The sequence below is a fragment of the Pundamilia nyererei genome, unplaced genomic scaffold (assembly GCF_000239375.1).
Source record: "Pundamilia nyererei isolate P.nyererei 1_Seehausen unplaced genomic scaffold, PunNye1.0 scaffold00038, whole genome shotgun sequence".
Classification (NCBI taxonomy): Eukaryota; Metazoa; Chordata; class Actinopteri; order Cichliformes; family Cichlidae; genus Pundamilia; species Pundamilia nyererei.
Genome location: NW_005187439.1, coordinates 856,274 through 874,959, shown reverse-complemented (window position 1 = coordinate 874,959; position 18,686 = coordinate 856,274). Strand labels below are relative to the sequence as shown.

The 18,686-nt window shown below is 43.2% G+C and overlaps 1 protein-coding gene across 3 annotated transcripts in view; it reads right to left on the bottom strand.

Moving 5' to 3' along the window:
• LOC102202762 (protein yippee-like 1) overlaps positions 1-16,133 on the bottom strand; it is a 30,472-nt gene extending 14,339 nt beyond the window's left edge. The window contains exons 1-2 of one of the 3 annotated variants that reach the window (XM_005730526.1): positions 15,513-16,133; positions 7,351-7,635 (exon numbers count right to left, since the gene is read on the bottom strand). In XM_005730526.1, coding sequence (XP_005730583.1) covers positions 7,351-7,467 — 117 coding nt within the window. In that variant the 5' untranslated portion in view covers positions 7,468-7,635; positions 15,513-16,133. Of the gene's footprint in view, positions 1-7,350; positions 7,636-12,168; positions 12,395-12,417; positions 12,726-15,512 lie in introns of those variants that run through there. The other 2 variants (XM_005730527.2, XM_005730529.1) reach the window with 2 other exon arrangements.
• Between the last annotated feature and the right edge of the window lie 2,553 nt (positions 16,134-18,686).

The window sequence follows — 18,686 nt, the reverse complement described above, 5'->3', positions numbered from 1 at the left end:
TCACATGAGAATATTTAAAAAACTGCTGAATACAAACTTTATTTAACTCAAAAGTCAAACAAGGGGTTCAGGTGATGTTGAGCATGGGCAGAACTTTTATTTTGTAACTACGGTGGTTATTTTATTTTGAAATGATTGCTAGGAAATTTAAATCAGCATTCATGTTATTGATAATTATCCTCAAAATTAGCCTCTCTACAGTTACATGGATTATACTTTAGGTGGCCTACTGGTGGTCAAAGACATAATCGTATGTTGTTCTATTTTGAGAGACATCTCTACTTTAAAAATAAAATCATTCAATTGCAATTTCTCAAACAATAGAAAAAGACTGAAAACGCATTCCTGCGCTTGTATGAAGGAGGTAAAGCGTCTGTTACTGTGGCTGTGAGTCCACGTGGCAGCATTATGCAACAAAATACATTTACTGCTGCGCTGCGTCGCAGGTTTTCCTGACATTTGCAGTTTTTCTGGCCGTGTTCTGATTGCTTTCTGTATTAATTATGCGGCGCTTGAACTGCAGGAGCTACGATTGTGAAATTATCTCCTGCGAGGCTGCAGGAGGAAGCACATGCACGGCGGCCTTGAGAAACCCTTTTGACACTTACCCCGATGAAAGCCTGCTAATTGAACTTCAGCTGAAATATCTGCATCCAAATGAAGTGCACGCAGCCTTTTGTAGCATCTGATCTCTCTGGACGCCTTTTACCTTCTTTAATTAAAACTAACAATGAAGTGAGTTGGGGGAAAAAATAAAAATATTACGTGCACTTCAGGTCAGGATTTACAGAAAAAAAAACATGCTACATAGATATTAGTGTTATGAAGGCAGAATTGGAGCAAAGAGCCTCATTTTAAGCATTGAAACCTGCCGGAGAAGAACAGCCTGTCCGAGGAAGCGCTCTTAATGAAATCCAATTATTATAGACGTGGATTGTTTGGCTTAAAGAGGTCGTCCGTCATCAGTCGCATTAGTCCAGTAAACACAGCAACACAACCCAGTGACTTCACTCTTTACTCCAGTGATGTACTGGGAACTGTTTAGCACTGCCAACTCATCGCGTTCCTAAGAAACAGATGGAGAATAGAGATTTTTATGGCCGTATAAAACTATTTAACATCATAAACCACCAACCAGCTCGGTTATTGTTCGGGGAGTTTCGTGAATGTTGCCTTGGTGTTCCTGACCAGTTAAACAAATGTAATTATTCACCAGTTTGCTGGTCGGCTAATTGTTACTTGAATCCCTTGCACTTGTCACAACAGCGTGGGGCATTTTAAAGCGCGTTAGCGTTTCTGACTACAGTCTGACGCAAACATCGCCTCTCAGCTTTAACCACAGCAACACCATCTCTGGTTATATGTTAGTAAACACAGCAGCAGGATGTCTGTGGTTTGATTCCTCAATAATTCATGAGAAAACAAGACAGGTTTAATTTATTCCCATGGAAATAAAGCCCACAAACCAAACAAAGGCCGGCACGGACGTGGCTAATGTGAAGTCATAAATCAGCTCCCAGACAGAAGTGCTCTGGTGCTGCTGGTTTTCCAGCATTCCTGCTCCAGTGTCATCTCTGAGGAACACTGAGAAACAATGAGGCGTGACTTTAATAAAGCCAGCAGACAGGCTCAACAACCTTCAACACCTTAGCTCCTCCCGCTCTGACCGTCATTCTTGTGTTGCTTCCATCTAATCGTTTGTCACACGGGAGGCAACATCAAGAAGAATGACTGCAGCACAGGAAACGTGGGTTTGATGCTCATAATAACACATGACCGCGGTGAGACATTTGCCACACCGGCCATTCGAGCCGTGCGGTGCTGCTGTAACTGCAGATTAAATATTTCAAAAGGCAAACAGGCGGCTTCTTTTGGCTGACATTTCAATGCAACATTACGCCTGATCAGATTCAGCAGCACCTTAACCACACAGGCCTGTACTCAGTAACACACAGTATTGCATATTTTCTTTAAAAAGAGCTCTCTGGGAACTTTGCTCTGGAAAACAGCAGCTGACCTCTAGTTTTGGCACCGTTTGAATCGTAGACGGCCCATCGCAGCCGAGAGTGTGTAAAAGCATTTGTTCCGTTCCCTGCTACATGCTCGTCTTCTCCAAGCCACACAGAGAAAGTCAAACTGACCTCAAAGCATGTGGACCGGCCCTGATCCAGTAAGTCACCGATCGGCCGTCATCAGCCGCTGTGTCAACTGAGCGAGAGGTTATGGAGGAGATTACAACAAGCTGCTACTTGATGGTAAACAAGGAGCCGCTGATAAGAGAATGACTGAGCAACAGGGCAGTTATTATTGTTTCAGCTTCACTTTCATCCATCGTAATGAAAACTAAACGTTTTTTAATCCAGCTTTGACCGTTGAGGATGAGCCGTGTCATAAAAGTTACGTTTAATAGCTTTTTCTTCCACGATCGACTTCCTATTTGCAAAAGCGCGAAAGAAATGTATTAATTACAAGAGCAAGCAATGGTGCCTCGATTTAAATAACATCCCATGAATGAATCATGTTTCCCTCTACATTTTTCTTCTGCTGATAAACTGAAGGTTATTTGCATGAGCCACATCGGCTAAACTTCTCTTCATTTATTGCTTTATCCCCCCCCTCCCACCACCCACAGCCACCCGGTTTCAGTTCAACTTTGCTGGAGCAACAATTTAATTTCCCCGCGCAGGATCCAATAAACCTTCACTGCATAAAACCTCCTTTCTCCCCTGTCACAGTCTTTGCTGCGCGTGGAGATAAATCCACATATCTGACATGGCTCACGACAGGTTAAGTGAGGCGCAGATAAATGAGGACACCCCCCCCTCTCAGGCCAAAGGCACATCGCATTCATGATTTATGACACTCGTTAAAAATTAAAACCCGGTGAAATTGTCGTTGTGCAGACTTTGCAACTCCAAACTTACCACCTCGAGGCCTCCGAACCTTCTGAGAGGCTGCTGGTAAAGCTTTTCACTGAGCGTGCTGTTGTGCAACAAACAGAGTTATCAGCATTTGCTTCAGGAGAGAATTAGCACATATATGTAGAATTTTTAAACACTGGATTTTTGACATAGGGGCCAGTGGTAATGTTATAGCTGTTCCAGTAGTACCTATGTATCAGGGTCATAAATCACATTGTTATTACCCAAAATGTGCTCTAAACCCCCAAACTGCTCCTTTTATACCCGACTTTTAGGACCTCCAAGCCTGTAGTTATGTTCATTATCAGTTAGAGCCCCTCCTCATTCTTTCCTTCTTCTTCTTTGGTGCAATCCTATAAATACAGTGTACCCCTTTTGCCTCTCCCCTTTTCTACAATTCCCCTGTGGGAGAGGTGGGTGTCATTTCTTTCCAACACTTTAAAACACACATATAATGCATATTTAGCCACCTGGATGTTTCTGATTGCGATGTTAATTCAGTTATTGTCATTATTAAGCCTGTTTTTGTTAGATGTTATAAGTGTGTAGTATGTGTGTATCATAAATGTGTTTTAGGCGCCATAAATGCTGGCATGAATATATACTCCTTGCTAGCTTGGGAGCAGTGGTGGGTGGAGCTAACCCTCTTCCCCACTGTTTGTATTTGGTCGTCGGAGCTGGAGTGGGCAAATTATTTACTTGGAGGTCTTTCTTTCTTTTACTTAATCAGGTATGTCGGATTTCATGTTGTTGTTTTTGTTTGATCTTATGTCAAATATGTTACGTGTAAATGCATACTTTATGTTTAATGTAAAAATAAATGCCAGCCCTTACTCGACTGTACTTGGTTTCAGTTTTTTCCAAGTGAGTACCACATGACGTACGTGAGGTCATTACAGCAGCGCAGCCTCCACACAGTCGATCCAAGCTCCGATTGATCAACTTTTCCATTTAAATAATCAGCTTAGCGCTCGGGAAGGCCTTAACGCAGAGGAGCACGCCGTCGTAACACGTAAAGGTCACCACTTCTGCTCCGCTTCATCTCACAGTTCTGAAACTTTCCCCTCCAGCTGCCGATTCACAGCCGGCGTTAAAGCGACGCTTTCACACCTTTGCACGTTTGTGCCCCCAAATGCCAGCGTGGACTTCGATACAGAAATCGTGTAATAAACAGACTTTAAGGGGCCACAGAGCTCTTTGTATTTGACTCAGGTTCACATTTGTCACTCTCTGTGGGCTGATGAATGACCAGCCCTGGCAGGACAATTTCATTTTGGGAAATTGGCTGAATCTTCAGCGTCCTGCTGTGCGCTCTGACTGTAAAATGAGGTTTTTTGCTTGTTTTGGTCTCTGCTAGAATGGATCATTAGTGAAGACAGGATTTATGTGCAGGCAGCAACAAAACGATCAGCAGTCATTTATGATGGGAAGTTAATACTGAGGCTTTTTTCCACAGGACTACGCAGACATTTGACTCCACAGACACATCACAGAGGAGGGTCACGAGTTGATACCAGCGACCAGTTGAAAACCAGTCCCACCACCAGGTACTGTGAAAACTGTGCTGAAATTAGTGGTCCTAATATCCGCGTTTTCAGAGATTTTCCCTGAGATTCCCGACTTTAAATCCAGACTGGCACCGTCGGACACTTTATGACGCTTATAATAATGTGTCGTCTAGATTCGCTTCAGGTCACAGACTCGCGGAGATGAATTTCTCTGACAATAGTCTGACGGCAACACTGGATTCAACGAGTGACACATCATTTCTACCAGCACCTTTACGCTGTTCGTACTCGACAGGAGTGGATGATGATGAAGGTAATTTACCTTAAAAAAAGGGTAAAGTCAGAATGAAAAGCACAGTCACGGGAATATTAGTCACACCAGCCCAGCGATGACAGGTAAGGTGAGTAGAAGAGCAGCGAGGTTTCATGCTCATCAGCCTCAAACTTTCAGTCAATGAACGTCTGAGATTGGATGGTTTTTGTGGTTTTTTAAAGTGTTGCCATCCATGCATTGACTTATTTAAAACTTTTGTTCATGGAGATTATGGAATCTGAAGACATTATCTCTGACATTTTGCAATATGCAGCTCTTTAAAGCCACACTCATCTACATCATGACAATATACGACATGAGCTAACACAAACAAAAACACGTCCCCAGGCCAGCGGCGCAGATACGAAGCTCGACTGTCTTGATTTTTCCATCTCAGATTTTCAAAGCACGTACGAGGTTACCAAAGATGCTCAGCGAACCAAAGCGGCTCTTTCAGCTTTGACGTTTTTAACTCAAAAACAGCCACAGAAGCAAAAATAGCCACAGCAGTAACACTTTAATAGAGCGACCAGCTCTTTCATGCTCGAGCAGCGTCAGTGATAATAGCAGCCCCGCCCAGCATCCCAGCCTCGGAGAATTTATGGGCGCAGACGCCCGAGCGGACAGGTACACGAGCTGTGGAGCAAGTTGAGCATCACGTAAAATTTCATCTGTGTCATTTGCCAGAACTGATATCAGATATTGCTGAGTGGGATTTCACAGTTTAGACATATTTATTCACCACAAAATATAACGAGCGTGCTGTCAAATATGACTGCCTGAGAAAGTCATCCCCATGGTTACTAAGGAAAACATGCCGTTCATTTTGATCTGCAGATAAGTCTGCATAATTATCAGAGCTCGATTTTAACCGTGAGCTGCATAAATCAGCACAAACACTTTCAGAGCTCTAACTTTACAGATTCACATGCGTGTTGCTGGTGCTTCTAATTCAGTTCCATCTAGTGAGGATCACTTATTGAAAATCTCCAGGGTTCAAGAGTCAGGGTTAGAAATGAAGTGTCAAAAAGCGAGTCAATCCCAAAAAGACTGCCAGGATTAACAGCCTAAATGCACAGCATAGAGCCTGATATTAAACAAACACGCAGCAGTTTCAGTTTCCCCTCAATGACACCCGTAAGGTTTTTATTTACACATGTCAGCTGTTTAAGTTATGCAACACTAGGAGGTGACCCACTTTGAGTAACAGGTGGATTGTGACACAGACGGGTAAAGCCACTCGCAGCCTGTGAGCCTTTAGGTAATCTGACTGAGTCACTGAACCTCCTCAGCATGTTTGTGCTGTTTGTGCCTTCAGAAGTATTTATAATGAAGTTATGTGACACATGTTATGGATAACCACGTTTTGGTTAAAGGTGGTTTCATCGCCAGCTCCAAAGAAGGAAAAATAAACATGGCGGCATCAACAATGCTAAGCTTGAGCCTTTTTTGATATACAGTCTATAAAATACTGCACAGTGAATCTCTTGTAGCACATTGTTAAGGCTTTAAAGCACACGATCCACCTTATTCCTAACATGAGGCGGCTGAGCTCTTATTTTGAAGGAACAATAGAAAAAAACAAAAGCTCCCAAAATTCACGTGAGCACGCCCGCTCGCTGAGCTGGCTGAAAGTAAATATTTGGTTGTAAAACATACATTTAATACCACAACATTAGGTTATAACAGAGTGAACTGCGCTAGTCACTATGCTAAAGAACGCTCAACCATAGACTGTATATTAAAGACGGACATAGCGATAGTGACGTCACACATTTCAGCCATCGCCATGGCAGCTTTTTGAAACCAGATGCGATCAATTAAAGGACACCTCACACTCATACGGTAACGGTTTGTCAATAACAAGGTGGACTCACCCTGCAACTGAATGTCTCGCCCCCTGCTGGCCTTCGTGAACACTGCAGGTTTATGCACTTCCACACCGGCTTCAGGCTATGAGCTCAGGAAGCGAGGCCAGTTTATGGGATTCGAGAGACCCATTTATCGACAGACTCCCGTCTCGTAGCTCTTCCAAACTCGCATTTTAGATTTTATATAACTAAAATTTTCTGTCAGCTCAGGCGAGCACGGCGGATTACGAGAAGTTCCTGCGGCATGCTGGTCACCATAGTAGTCAAACAAACACGAGTGTGCGGCGCGGAGCAGCCTGCTGGCGCTCGCTCAGATTAATTCTCTGTTCTGCTCTCACGTCATGACGTGTCTTCAAACAGACAGTATGGCTAAAAACAGTTTACTGTGCCACAGTAACCTACATTTGCTTCTTCGACTACATCACGTTATCCACGCTTATTTATAGCTTACAGAATGGGCCGACACTCGCAGCTTTTATTTATAGCTCTAAGGAGAGGGCCAACACTCGCTGCTGATCAGGGTGTTTTAAGCACGCTGCACTAATGTAATATTTCTCTCTAGTTGACCTTCGGGATGGCACCAAGGGTAGCTGCTGTGAGATTTGTGAGACAAGTGCAAAACCCTGAAGCTTTCCTTCCCCCATAAATAAAACAGAGCAGCTGAAGTCATGTGAAGTGCTGCAGGGTGGCTTTATACGAAGAGCAGGGACGAGCGAGCTCGTGTGGAGCCGTCATACCTTTGAGATGAGCTCGTCGTGGTTGGCCAGATGTGCTCGGCAGTGGATGCAGCTGTAGGTGCGGTGGCAGGACGGCAGGTAAGCCTGGAAGGTCTTAGACTTGGTCATCTTCACCATGTCAGTGGGGCAGGGCTCCTCGCTGGTGTCAGGGCTGGCACTGGAAGAGTTGCAGCTCTGCTGGACTTGCTGACAGAAGAAACACTGGAAGATGCAAGCAAAAGCCGTCGTTGTTGTGGAGTGGGTGTGTGGCACGCTCCACACAGACACCACGGGAGAAAATCAAACCTGCGGATAAGCGGGAAAAGGAAAGAGATGATGTGGTGAGCGGCACGTTCCGCACTTCCTATTTATAGCGCTCGTGAGCTTAATTGCATTTCCAATATAAACAGCTCGTTCACTGGAGCAATCATTTGATTAGAAACATCTATTAAGTGATTACAGTCGCATGTTGTCCCCGACCAACACGGCTGCGTGGTTATGTAACTTAATATGACAACGAGTCAGAAGCCACATAACACGTTTCACCTGCTCTCAAACTATTTTCTTCTTCACAGCACATGATAGAAACCAGCCTGTCTTCATTTTGTCTCTTTAGACTGAAAGATGCAATAAGAGATCAGCAGCTTGGAGATAAGTCAAAGGAATTTCTCAGGAGAAACAAAAATCGTTCAAAAGACAAAAATATACAGAATTTCGAATCTAAAACTCGGCACCAACTCTTGTGCCTGTAGAAACTTAAGGAAATGCTGCTCAGATGTCAGTTTTTCAAGTAGCTCAATAAGTTTTCCTCTCATGTCATTAATTTGCACGAACAAATGGCTCATAATCATTTTTGTTGGACACTTGACGTCAAAGTATGTTAATGCACGCCGAACGATCCAGGCAGTGTTTTCAGTGGGAGAAGTGTTGCATCACTCAGCCGGGTGATTTCTTCAGTCTGGAATGAACTTGGCTGACTGATGAAACGTTTGTTTATATGAATCAACTTTCTGGGATTTTATGTCAAAGGATACCATTAGTCACATCTCTTGGCCTTATCTTGGAACGTGGCGTTTAAAGAAGAAAGAGACACGACTGTCTGCAAAGGTTTCAGAGGTAAAAGTGAAAGCAGGCGCCTGCAGCGCCGCAGTAAAAACTGCACACCAGCACAGCTGCTGAGACAATGAAACAGAAGCCCGATAATAGGTGCGAGCTTTGAAAGGGGTTCACGAAAAACACGTCTGCAGGTCTACACAGATGCTAAACATCCACCCACGTGGAGTCTTCCTTCTCCTCCTCCTGTTTGCAAGCATGCGACTCCCAGCTGACCAATAAGAGATTAATGCTCACATAAAAATGCATATGTGGAATTTTTTTAACCTCAAAAAGAAAAAAAAGAGAGCCTGGAGTGACAGACCTGCACAGATCTGCCACAACATTAAAACCACTTGCAGGTGAAGTGAGTGACATTGATGATCTCGTTAGGATGTAATGTCCTGTGGGGACTCGTCGGCTCCTGGAACTGCACTGACATGCAGATGTTACTTTCACACTGCTACGGTTTCTCTGCTCTCCCTGTGGGACTGTGCAGGTAGGGGGAGTTGTTAGATTCATTTAAGCGCACCTGTGCAGGCTAGAAACCGAGCCTAAATAAGCTCAGTGTAATCGATCTCTCCCCCTCTGCCTCCTTTGATTTGGTTTGCTCCATCTTTTGCTTTCTGCTAACAGCACCACCACACATATCGCTTCTCCATACACAATCAGAAGTCCGTGTTGGCAGGGGTCTCCCACAGCAAACTGTGTCCCCAAATTTGTTAAAATGAATAAATATGATCACAAAAGTTTGCAAAGGTCTTTGCAAGAATGTTTTAAAAATGCATTTAATTATTAAACCAGATCCAAACAGCATGCAGACTTTTTCCCAGATTTCAAACTTCCACGGACATGCCTGAACAAGCCCCATCCCAGACACCAAGGCTGTGATCCTGGACTGAATCTAAATCAAGAAAAGACTAAAAGTAGGTGTTAAAAACATCCCACAAACAGACTTGGATAAAAGAATAAAATGAGAGGATATTTTGTGCTCGCCAAACTAAAAGCAAATAGAAAAACTGAGGAAGTGTTCTTAGTTTTAGTTTTTTCCCCCAGTGTGGTCGGGTTTGTGACACAACCAGCCTCACGAGGCTTTGGAGTGTGTGATTACTGGGATGTCCACCGGACTGTGACTCAACTTCCTTCACAAACTGTTGCGTTTTGCTATTGTGAGCATCGTATCTTGGCCCTTAGTAAAACCCGCACTTTTATAAAATTCAGAAAATAAAACTAACCTGAAGCTAAACATTGCAAACTAAACTGCAACGAGTAAACCCACGAAAAGCTAATGCAAAGCCCCACTCAGTGTCCTGACCTTTAAACTTCTCAGAATAATCATGATTAATCGTTAGGTTTGTGCATTGTAGCCAGGCCAGAAGACACATTTTTATTTACTGAGGCATTTCTCCACATTTACACAAAATAAATGAATCACTGCTGTAACTTTTAAAGGTGCAGTGGAACTCACGCAGAATTCGATTTGAACACATTCAGACCCACTCACTGTTCAGCTCTGCAGACAAACATTCACTGCTGTGCATGGTGCTAAAAATAGCATCGTATTCATTTTAAAAAATCATATTTTGTGTCATTTTCTATTTTACTGGTTGCTGCATGTGAAGAGCACACGCTGATTGAAGGTGCTAAAGGTGATGGACTGATTGATTGGCTGATTGACCGATGAAGGTACATGTATTGATTTGCAGCAGTGTATCAGCAGCCAGGAGGCGCAGAGCACCTGAACACTGGTGTCGAGTTTCTGGACACCTGTTGAATGCACGCCTGATATTTGCTGTGCTTTTAGCGCTGATTAAGTTTCCACCGACAGCTGAGAAAAGTCATCTTTGCCTGCTTGTGTTTAACTTTGTTACTGATTTACAAAGTGCATCTTTCCTCATATGGATTTTTTTTAAGCCTTTTTCTGCTGAACTACTGACTTTCAGGAAATGAGCAACACGCAGTAACTTTACCAGAGAGTCAAAGTCCTCAGCCCCTAAACATGCAGGGCTAACGGAATGCTAATCGGGTTAACTAAGGTTACTAGGTTAAGGGAGATAAAATTAACCGTGGTAAACACACCCGGCTGGATCTTGATAAATCTTGAGGACTTTAGATTAGATTTCCCAAAACTACACAGCTTTAACGTCATCTGACTAAACTGTGAATGTCAGTTGGGTTGGCATGGTTACCATAATTGGATGGATAAACACAGTTAATGGCTACATAGATGTTACAAACGGTGCCTTTATAGATCCAGGACATGCATTCCCCTTCCTGTTTGTCCCATTGCAATGTGATTGCAGTTCAGGTTGGGGTGCAGTAGGGGGCGCATCGTGGGCTCATCCTCCATAAATGGTGGTAAATTGTGCTAAATGACTGAGACAAATGCATATCAACAACACCTCCAAACGGGTATGAAATGACATTCACACACTTCTGTTTTTCTTGCAGGGAAGCCAAAATTCTCCCAAATAAAAATGGCCGAGGATGTAAAGGGACCCATGGTGCTGTGAGGTTCCTGATACCCACAGAGATGTGTTTCCCTCTCTCACCCTGGCCTATTACAATCATGTTGAAAACTGGATGAAGAATATGAAATGTTTATATTTTCGGGCTCACCAGCGCCCCCTATGAAACCAGAGCGTGAGGATTCCTGAAGTTTGCAAATTCTCTGGCTCACATTTCCCATGTTGACTGAAATATACGGTGAATCCGACTCTGTGGATCATATTTCCCCATTCAAACACCAACCAGCACATTGTACACCCAAACTCTCAGACTTTCACTTTTATCTCTCAAGAGTTGCAAAGTGAAGGGAAAATCCACCACACGCCTCTCTTAATATAATCTCTGCATAGCAAAGGTTGCCCCGTTAGACAGAAATCCCCTCAAAACAATATCCCTGCGGCCCTGCGAGGGAAAACAATGAAAAAGGCTCGAGAAGTTTCCAATTGAGCTCAATGTGCCGCAACAGGAAGAGCAGCACCGAGACAGAAGCCAGCAGCCAGACAGAAAACAAAGGAACTTCCGCAACTCAACAGGAAGCAGCATGAAGCATGGCTGCTCTGCAAACACAAACACACGAATATATACGTATGCATACACAAAAACACACACACAATCAGCCAGGTAAAAACCTGACATGCAGACACACTCTGGCCCACAGAGGCCCCACGCAGAGAGCCACGTTTACATACATACAGTATAATCTGCACAGGTGCCGAGGCCTAATCCCTGCATGAAAAGGACAAAATCCCCTCTGAACTAGCTCAGTTTAACCCCAGATGAAGGTAAACACAAACGCACGCACACACTTTATAAGCCAAGTTGCTGACTTCAGGCCATTTAAACCACATGTTCTGTTTCTTTGATGAAACTTTAACATTTCTGGAGTTTTGCCGATAAAAGTGCTGATAAAACACTTTAAACACGACGCTTTGAATCCTGCAACATTGTCTCCTCCTCCTATTGTGTCCATGCACTCCATCGCCTGCCATCTCACCTTCTGCTTCTGTTTTTTAATTAACCAAAAATATATTTGGCTTTTTAAAAATTAAAAGCAATGTGAGTGGAGAGGACAGGTAACAGCTGACATTCGCACTGAGCAAAGTGAAAACAAAGAGGCAGCACAGTGTGCGTCTCTGGTAACCACTAACAGGAAGAGTGTCCAGACAAAAGACTCGCTCCCTTCATCACTGAGTCCAACCAAAACAAGCCGATAACATGCGTTTTCGCTGAAAGTCTTACGATCCAAAGCAGTTAATCTGGCCGTTAGACGCGTTTGCAGCCCTCCCAATTCCTCCTGCTCCTCTTCTAAATTTGTTTATGCCCAACAAAGAGCACGACGCCAGCTCAGGCGCAACAGTGTTGCTGTCTGCTTTCATTGTTTGTTTTTCTGAGCCTGGCGCTGTCTCTGAATCCAGCGCACACAGAACCTCGGCTGCTGCTTTCTTTCCGTTTTTAGGCAAACGGCGCTTCAGCTGCTGCTGTACTCACCACCTGGATCAGATCTGAGCAGAGCGCAGCTCGGTGGAAAACTGCTTGCTGGAGGAAGAGACAGAGAGGTGTTGTTGTTGTTGGGGTTTTTTTTGCACTTCTTGTTGCTTTTTGGACTTAAAGAAATGATTGTCGGCGTCCCAGGCTCTGGTCCATGGGTGATGCTGCCAGATGGGAACTTATTGTTGCCTCCTTTGGGTGATGACGGTTCTCATTTTTCCCCACACGGGCTTTTGTTGTGCCTTTTGTGTGCGCAATGGACTGGCCTGGTTACTTTACGAGGACGTCACCACGTGGGAGGGAGCGTGAGCTTTGATTAACAGCCCAGCTGACCAATAGATGCCTGCGCTGCCTTCAGGCTCCCTTGGGAAAGATGGATTCCAGATTAAGAGCGCAATTCAAGGTAAAATGGTGTGTTTGCGCGATTTTAATGCCTGCCATTCTCTTTAAATCCACCCTTTGATAACGCTTATTTTATAAAAAGCACAACTCTGTTTTAAAGTTTATTTGTAAACTTTAATCTTGTAAATATTTGTCTTTGTTTACTGGTACATTTGTACTTCATTTACTTTAGATTACCAAAGTATTTTCGACTATTTTTTAAAATGTGATTTTCACTAATTAGTATTTATATCCATATTTACAAGATTTCTTTTGAAACTTTAAATGCTTTTGGATCCTTTTGGAAAGCCATACTTGGAATTTTTAGTCAACGATCCATCCTTGCTTTATTCTTATCCTGCTTATCCACTTCAGAGTCATGTGGAAGGTGGAGCTTATCCTTGCCTTCAGACAGTTTACAACCAATTTCCAATCACCATTTTAACCTAACATGCTTTTGGACCATGGGAGGAAGCCGAAATGCCTGGAATGGACACGCAAACACCACACAGAAAGGATCAGATTTGACTTTTGCTTGGACAGGGAAAGAATCACTTTCTTATTTTAGCTCAATACCAGCAGAAAGCCACCTGGCATATGGCTTCAGCTGGAATATGTGCCAAAGTGCAACAACATCTATGAGACATGACAGCTAGCAAGCTAAAGAAGCACAAATTTGGTCCCCTCCAAACATGCCAGAGGCAGTCAGAGGTTTTTGCTGGACTGTGTGAGAGGTAAAGGAGGCAGGCTGCATGCCAGTGGAGATAACTGCAGAGCCATGAAAATTGGTGCCTCAATTTTTTTCTTGTTATTTATGTTACATTGTTGAATCGTTGTTTAAATGATTAGTAGAAATTGTTTTTGTGGATGGATTTATGCTGCTTAATTTGGTTTTATAAAACAAAATGTTCCCAGAGTCTTCCACCCACATGTTCAGCCACAGTTTTTCTCTTTGTGAGTTTGAAATTGGTCATAAATGGCATTATCACGGTTTCCTTGTATCACTCTTTAGATGTCTGTGTTTCTGCTGTGACAGACTGTCATCTACTTATTTCCCAGAAAAGACAATCGCATATTTCTGCTTGGAGACCACACAAAGGAGGGAGAACCCCCCCCCACATGTTATTGTTTTTACTGTCGAGATTATTTCCCATGCGGCTTGAACGCACCACAAAGGGGAGGTGGGAGCGCGCAGACACCCGGATGTGTAAATAAATACAAGATGAGAATATGAATCTGGATTCTGTCCTCTACTTCACACACAAAGCAAAATAAAAATCAGACACACTCGTGTGTTTGCAGTTCGGTTCCCCACCTGCGGATCTTCGAGTTAAATGAAGAAGATGATGCGTTTGCGTTCCCTCCAATCACCCCGATGATTAATTATTTCAAGATCAATAATAATTAATCTGTGAGTTAACCAAATAGAACTAAGAAAATGATTGTTTTCATGTTCTTTACAACTAAACAGTCAGACTTACATCATCCGGAAACGTCATAACTGAGTAATAACGAAATAATTAACGGTCGTTTTTCTAAGAGGCAACAACATAGGCGATAAAACAAAGCCTGCCACTGTGACAAAGACCAGCAGGTTCCTTCAATGCTCTGTCACGTGATAAAGATGTTTTTATGGAATAAGAGGCACAAAAACAGCAGCCTTCCTCCTCACCCTCCTCCTCCTCCTGCAGCTGCTGCTGCGCTGTTTATGTGTCAGCGCTGCATCATCCTGTCACTGGACATCACATCTGGAACAGGACGCCACGAATGATCACACCAAACATTAACAAAGGTCTCATATTAAATAGTACAGCTTGTCCTCTTCTTACCCTTCCGCTCCTGGCGTCGTGGGCGCGCTTACCTTAAACAACATTTCATGTTTCTCCTTTTGTTTATTTTGAAAGTGTTTCATAACAATAATAATAATGAACTGTATCGTGAGGACTGTCGTGTTGTAACAAACCCTGAGGGGCGATATTGCTTCACCACGAGGGCGGCTGATGATGATGATGATGATGATGATGATGATGATGCATGTAAACACAATATTGCAGCTTCCTTCAAGAGGTGCAGGCAGAATGCGCGTGGACGTTATGAAATCCGTCCTTTCGCTGTGTTTTTGTCGCCTGTTCACGTGGCATTATAAGCCCTCCCCTCCTACCCACCCCTACACATACACACACACACACACACACACACAAATCTGACCGAGATCTGCAGCCAAAAAAGCGCACCGATGATGATGGTGGTGGTGATGAAGGCAGCGCAGATAATCAGATGAAAGCAGCGGCAAACCGTGCTTTTTTCTGCTCTTGAACACAACTTGGAGATCAAATTACAAAACGTGTCCCATTAAAGGAGAGGATGTTGTAACCTTATAATTAATGTAAGCAGATTGGTAAAGCCCCACGGTTACATAAATCCACCCGAGCTGCCATCCTGTAAGACCACGGACTTCCACAATGGGGACTAAATGATATCATCTCAGATTCTAGAGGGTGACACCTGATTTTTATTTCTTCCCCGACGCGTCAGACAGTTTAAACCAGCCCCACAGACACGCAGAGCAGGCTTTAAATACGGAAAAACTCCTTTGGTGCAACAGGAAATAGAGTGTGACAAGATCTGCACACACTCTTCTAAAAGCACCACAGCACGGGTGTATCTGACCAGTACATGCGTGTCCTCCAGCACGTCACTGCTTCTGCACTTACCCCAAAAACTCTTCACCTTCCTCCCCGTCAGAGAACCAAAACAACCCGGCCAAGAAATCGAAGCTTTTCCCTCTGAACCAGCAGTGTGGATATCAGTTTAGAAAACAAACAAAATAAATAAATAAAAATAAAATAAAATAAAATAAATGAGGATAGCTTCACCGTCCCATAAAGGCAGCAGCAGCCTCTTTAGGTCGAGCCCAGAGCCATTAAAGTCTCCAGAAACATCAGTGTCCTCGTTGGAGTTTCAATGCGTTCACAAAGCAAAAGCGTGAAGAGTGCAGCGTGGGCGAAATCCCCAAATCCCATCCGCTTGTTTGGGATCAGAGCGAGTGCATGCTGGGGTGCACCTCTGTACCTTCAGCTCTCCGACATCAGCGGCAGGACAGGCCGAGCTGTCCCGACTGCGGCCTTTTTTATACTGAAATCCTAATTAGCTCTCTGATGCGCGCACAGCCGCGTTCACGGCCGCGGATCTGTCACTTATAAGCGTCGCCTCGGTGTCTGCAGCTTCTCTTTAGCGTCAGCGCCGCACGCTTAGAAGGAAAACTTGAGCACAAAAGTGCAGAAAAGGCGCAGTTTTATCTCCATCTATCGGTGATGCGTTTAAGTGTCGCAGGAAATGGCGGGTGTCAGACACAGCCCGTGAGAAAACCACGCGGAACCCAACTTCAGCACAAGAATGAGAAATGAAAGAAACTCTCCCCCCCCACACACACACACAAATGCAAACTTCTAGAACTATCCAAGAAACAAACAGGAGCTTAAACAGTTTTCTGTCTTCCTTTTATTTCACGTTATTCGTTTTCTGGTGTTTTAATTATTTTTTTTCTTAGCTGTGTAATTTGTGGCTTAAAAGTGAGCGAGTAAAATCTACGATATGTATCCACAATTCACTCCTGCACCTCTTTGCTGGCTAACCAATCGTCCCTCTCCTTTCATTTGTGTTATGACTCTTCATATGTTACATGTCATACAACCTTTACCGGGCCAGTCAAACAGCACTGTGACAAGGAACATTTCGCTGTTACTCTTCACACAAAGGCAAATAAAGACGTGTTTTTTGTGTTTTTTCGTCCGCTGTTTGGAGAGGTACGTGAAGGCAACAGCAGCCTAGCTACAAAGCCTGCTCTACAAATAGAGTCCAATCAGCGAGGAGAAAGATCTCCATGTACCCAATCAGCTGCAGCGGAGGGCGGGGAGACGCGATGACAACCAATCAACTCGAGGGCAGGGAAGTGGCTGCGCGCCCGCGTGGCTGGTGGTTGTTTTTGGCTGCGCGCGCCACCGATACGGGTGCCATAAGAACAATACTTTAGTGCGCATGCGTGGACACATTGCAAGCACGTGGTCGAAACAAAGCTGGTAAACAAAGCCGTCAGAAATGAATCCATCTGATCGCTGCTCAGTGACGTCTTCACTGCAGTTATTTTTGGTTTGAATAATTTTGAATATATTTTTGCTTTCATACAGCAAAATCTGCTTTTACCTTCGTAAATGTCATGGGTTAAATTTACATCTCTCTGCGATGTTAATATATTAATATGTATGAACGAAGATGCTTTTTAAATTTACTACAAAATTAAAAGCAAAAGACTCGAACTTCTGACCTGCTTTGGTTTGTAGCTGAAAAAGAGTGAATGAGGTTTTGAATTTATGAATCAGTCACGGGACATGCCGCAGCACATCATATTAAACTGTACCGCAGCACCACCTACCGGACACACTGAGTACTACTAAAACGTGAATACGGTCCCGCTTTAGGTGATAAATTCTCTATGGATGACTTTTTCCTAAAGACAGTATAAAACTGCTGAAGTTGTTGTTTCCTCTAAAAAAAAAAAAGATTATGCTACTAAAAATAAATAAATCAATAAATCCTCAAATGCCATTAGGTTTTGAATCTGAGAAACATGCTTAAATCTTTGTAAATACTTTTATGCTGATGTGACCCCTCCTACTCATTTAATGAGAAGATGACACATATTTCGAGTGTTTACAAAAAAAGAAAAGAAAAGTACCAATGTATCCCAGCTGAAGTTCAAAGAAAACACAGGTAACAGTTTGGGACAGAAAACGATGAGTATACAATGATGATCATATAAGATCATGAAAATAAACAGAAGAAGCTGGGAAAACATATCTTCAAATAAAATATAGCATCTCTGTCTTATGATCAGTCATTTTTATTTACTATTAATAGTATTTGCCATCAAGTCCACAAAGACTTTAGAGCAGTCACACTTACATCACTGGTCACAAAGTGCTTTGAACACCTGGTGAGAGGTACATGGTCTCACAAAACGAGCATCTTATAGACCCCTGCAATTTGCCCACCAACCCTGTAGGTAGGTGGAAGACTCAGGACCGACTCTGCTGCATGTACTACACACTTTGTGGACTATTAATCTGCTTTTTTTATTAATATTTTAAAGAGTATTTTATGTATGTAGATGATACTGCTTTAATGCGTTCTTAAACATTGTGACAGGACAAACCTCATCCTTGACACTGTAAAGACTTCAGGCGGAAATAATCATCCAGCCTACTTTCATTAAAGGGAGCCGATCCAGCCTGTGACTGGACAGAAGCACCTTGGGGCTGTGCTTGAAATGGGTTCCTGGCACGGCAAAGAATGTAGTTTCAAAGGAAACTTTAATCCCTCAATGTGGACTCCAACATGTTCCATATGCTCTGTGCTTTTATTGAACGTTTCTGCCTCTTTGTATCATTTGTTGGTTTGAAAAGCCCTCTGAAGCACCAAAACGTCCATTAGAAAGAGTAACAACAGCCTGTAAACTGTCAGGAATGTCATTACTGAGTCTGGAATGCACTTACAGGCAGTGTGTTAGGAGCAAGGCAAACACTGCTGTGAGTGATGGGAGGTGTCAGTCACAGGTGTTATTTGGATTTGGAGGCTCTTGCTTATATTAAATCCAGTATTTAGTGATTGTGGATACGTCATTTTTATTCCATCAGATTTTTACGCCACACTTGGCATTAAAATTGTAGAATTCACCATCAGTAGGTTTAGAGATCAGGACCAGGGAGATGGGATTTGGGTAACTGGGATAGTATTTGTCAATCAGCCTGTAATCAATCATTTGTATTAAAAATATTTAACTGAAATGAAAAAGCCCCCAAATTATACAAAAAAGTAATGTCTTTGTTTAT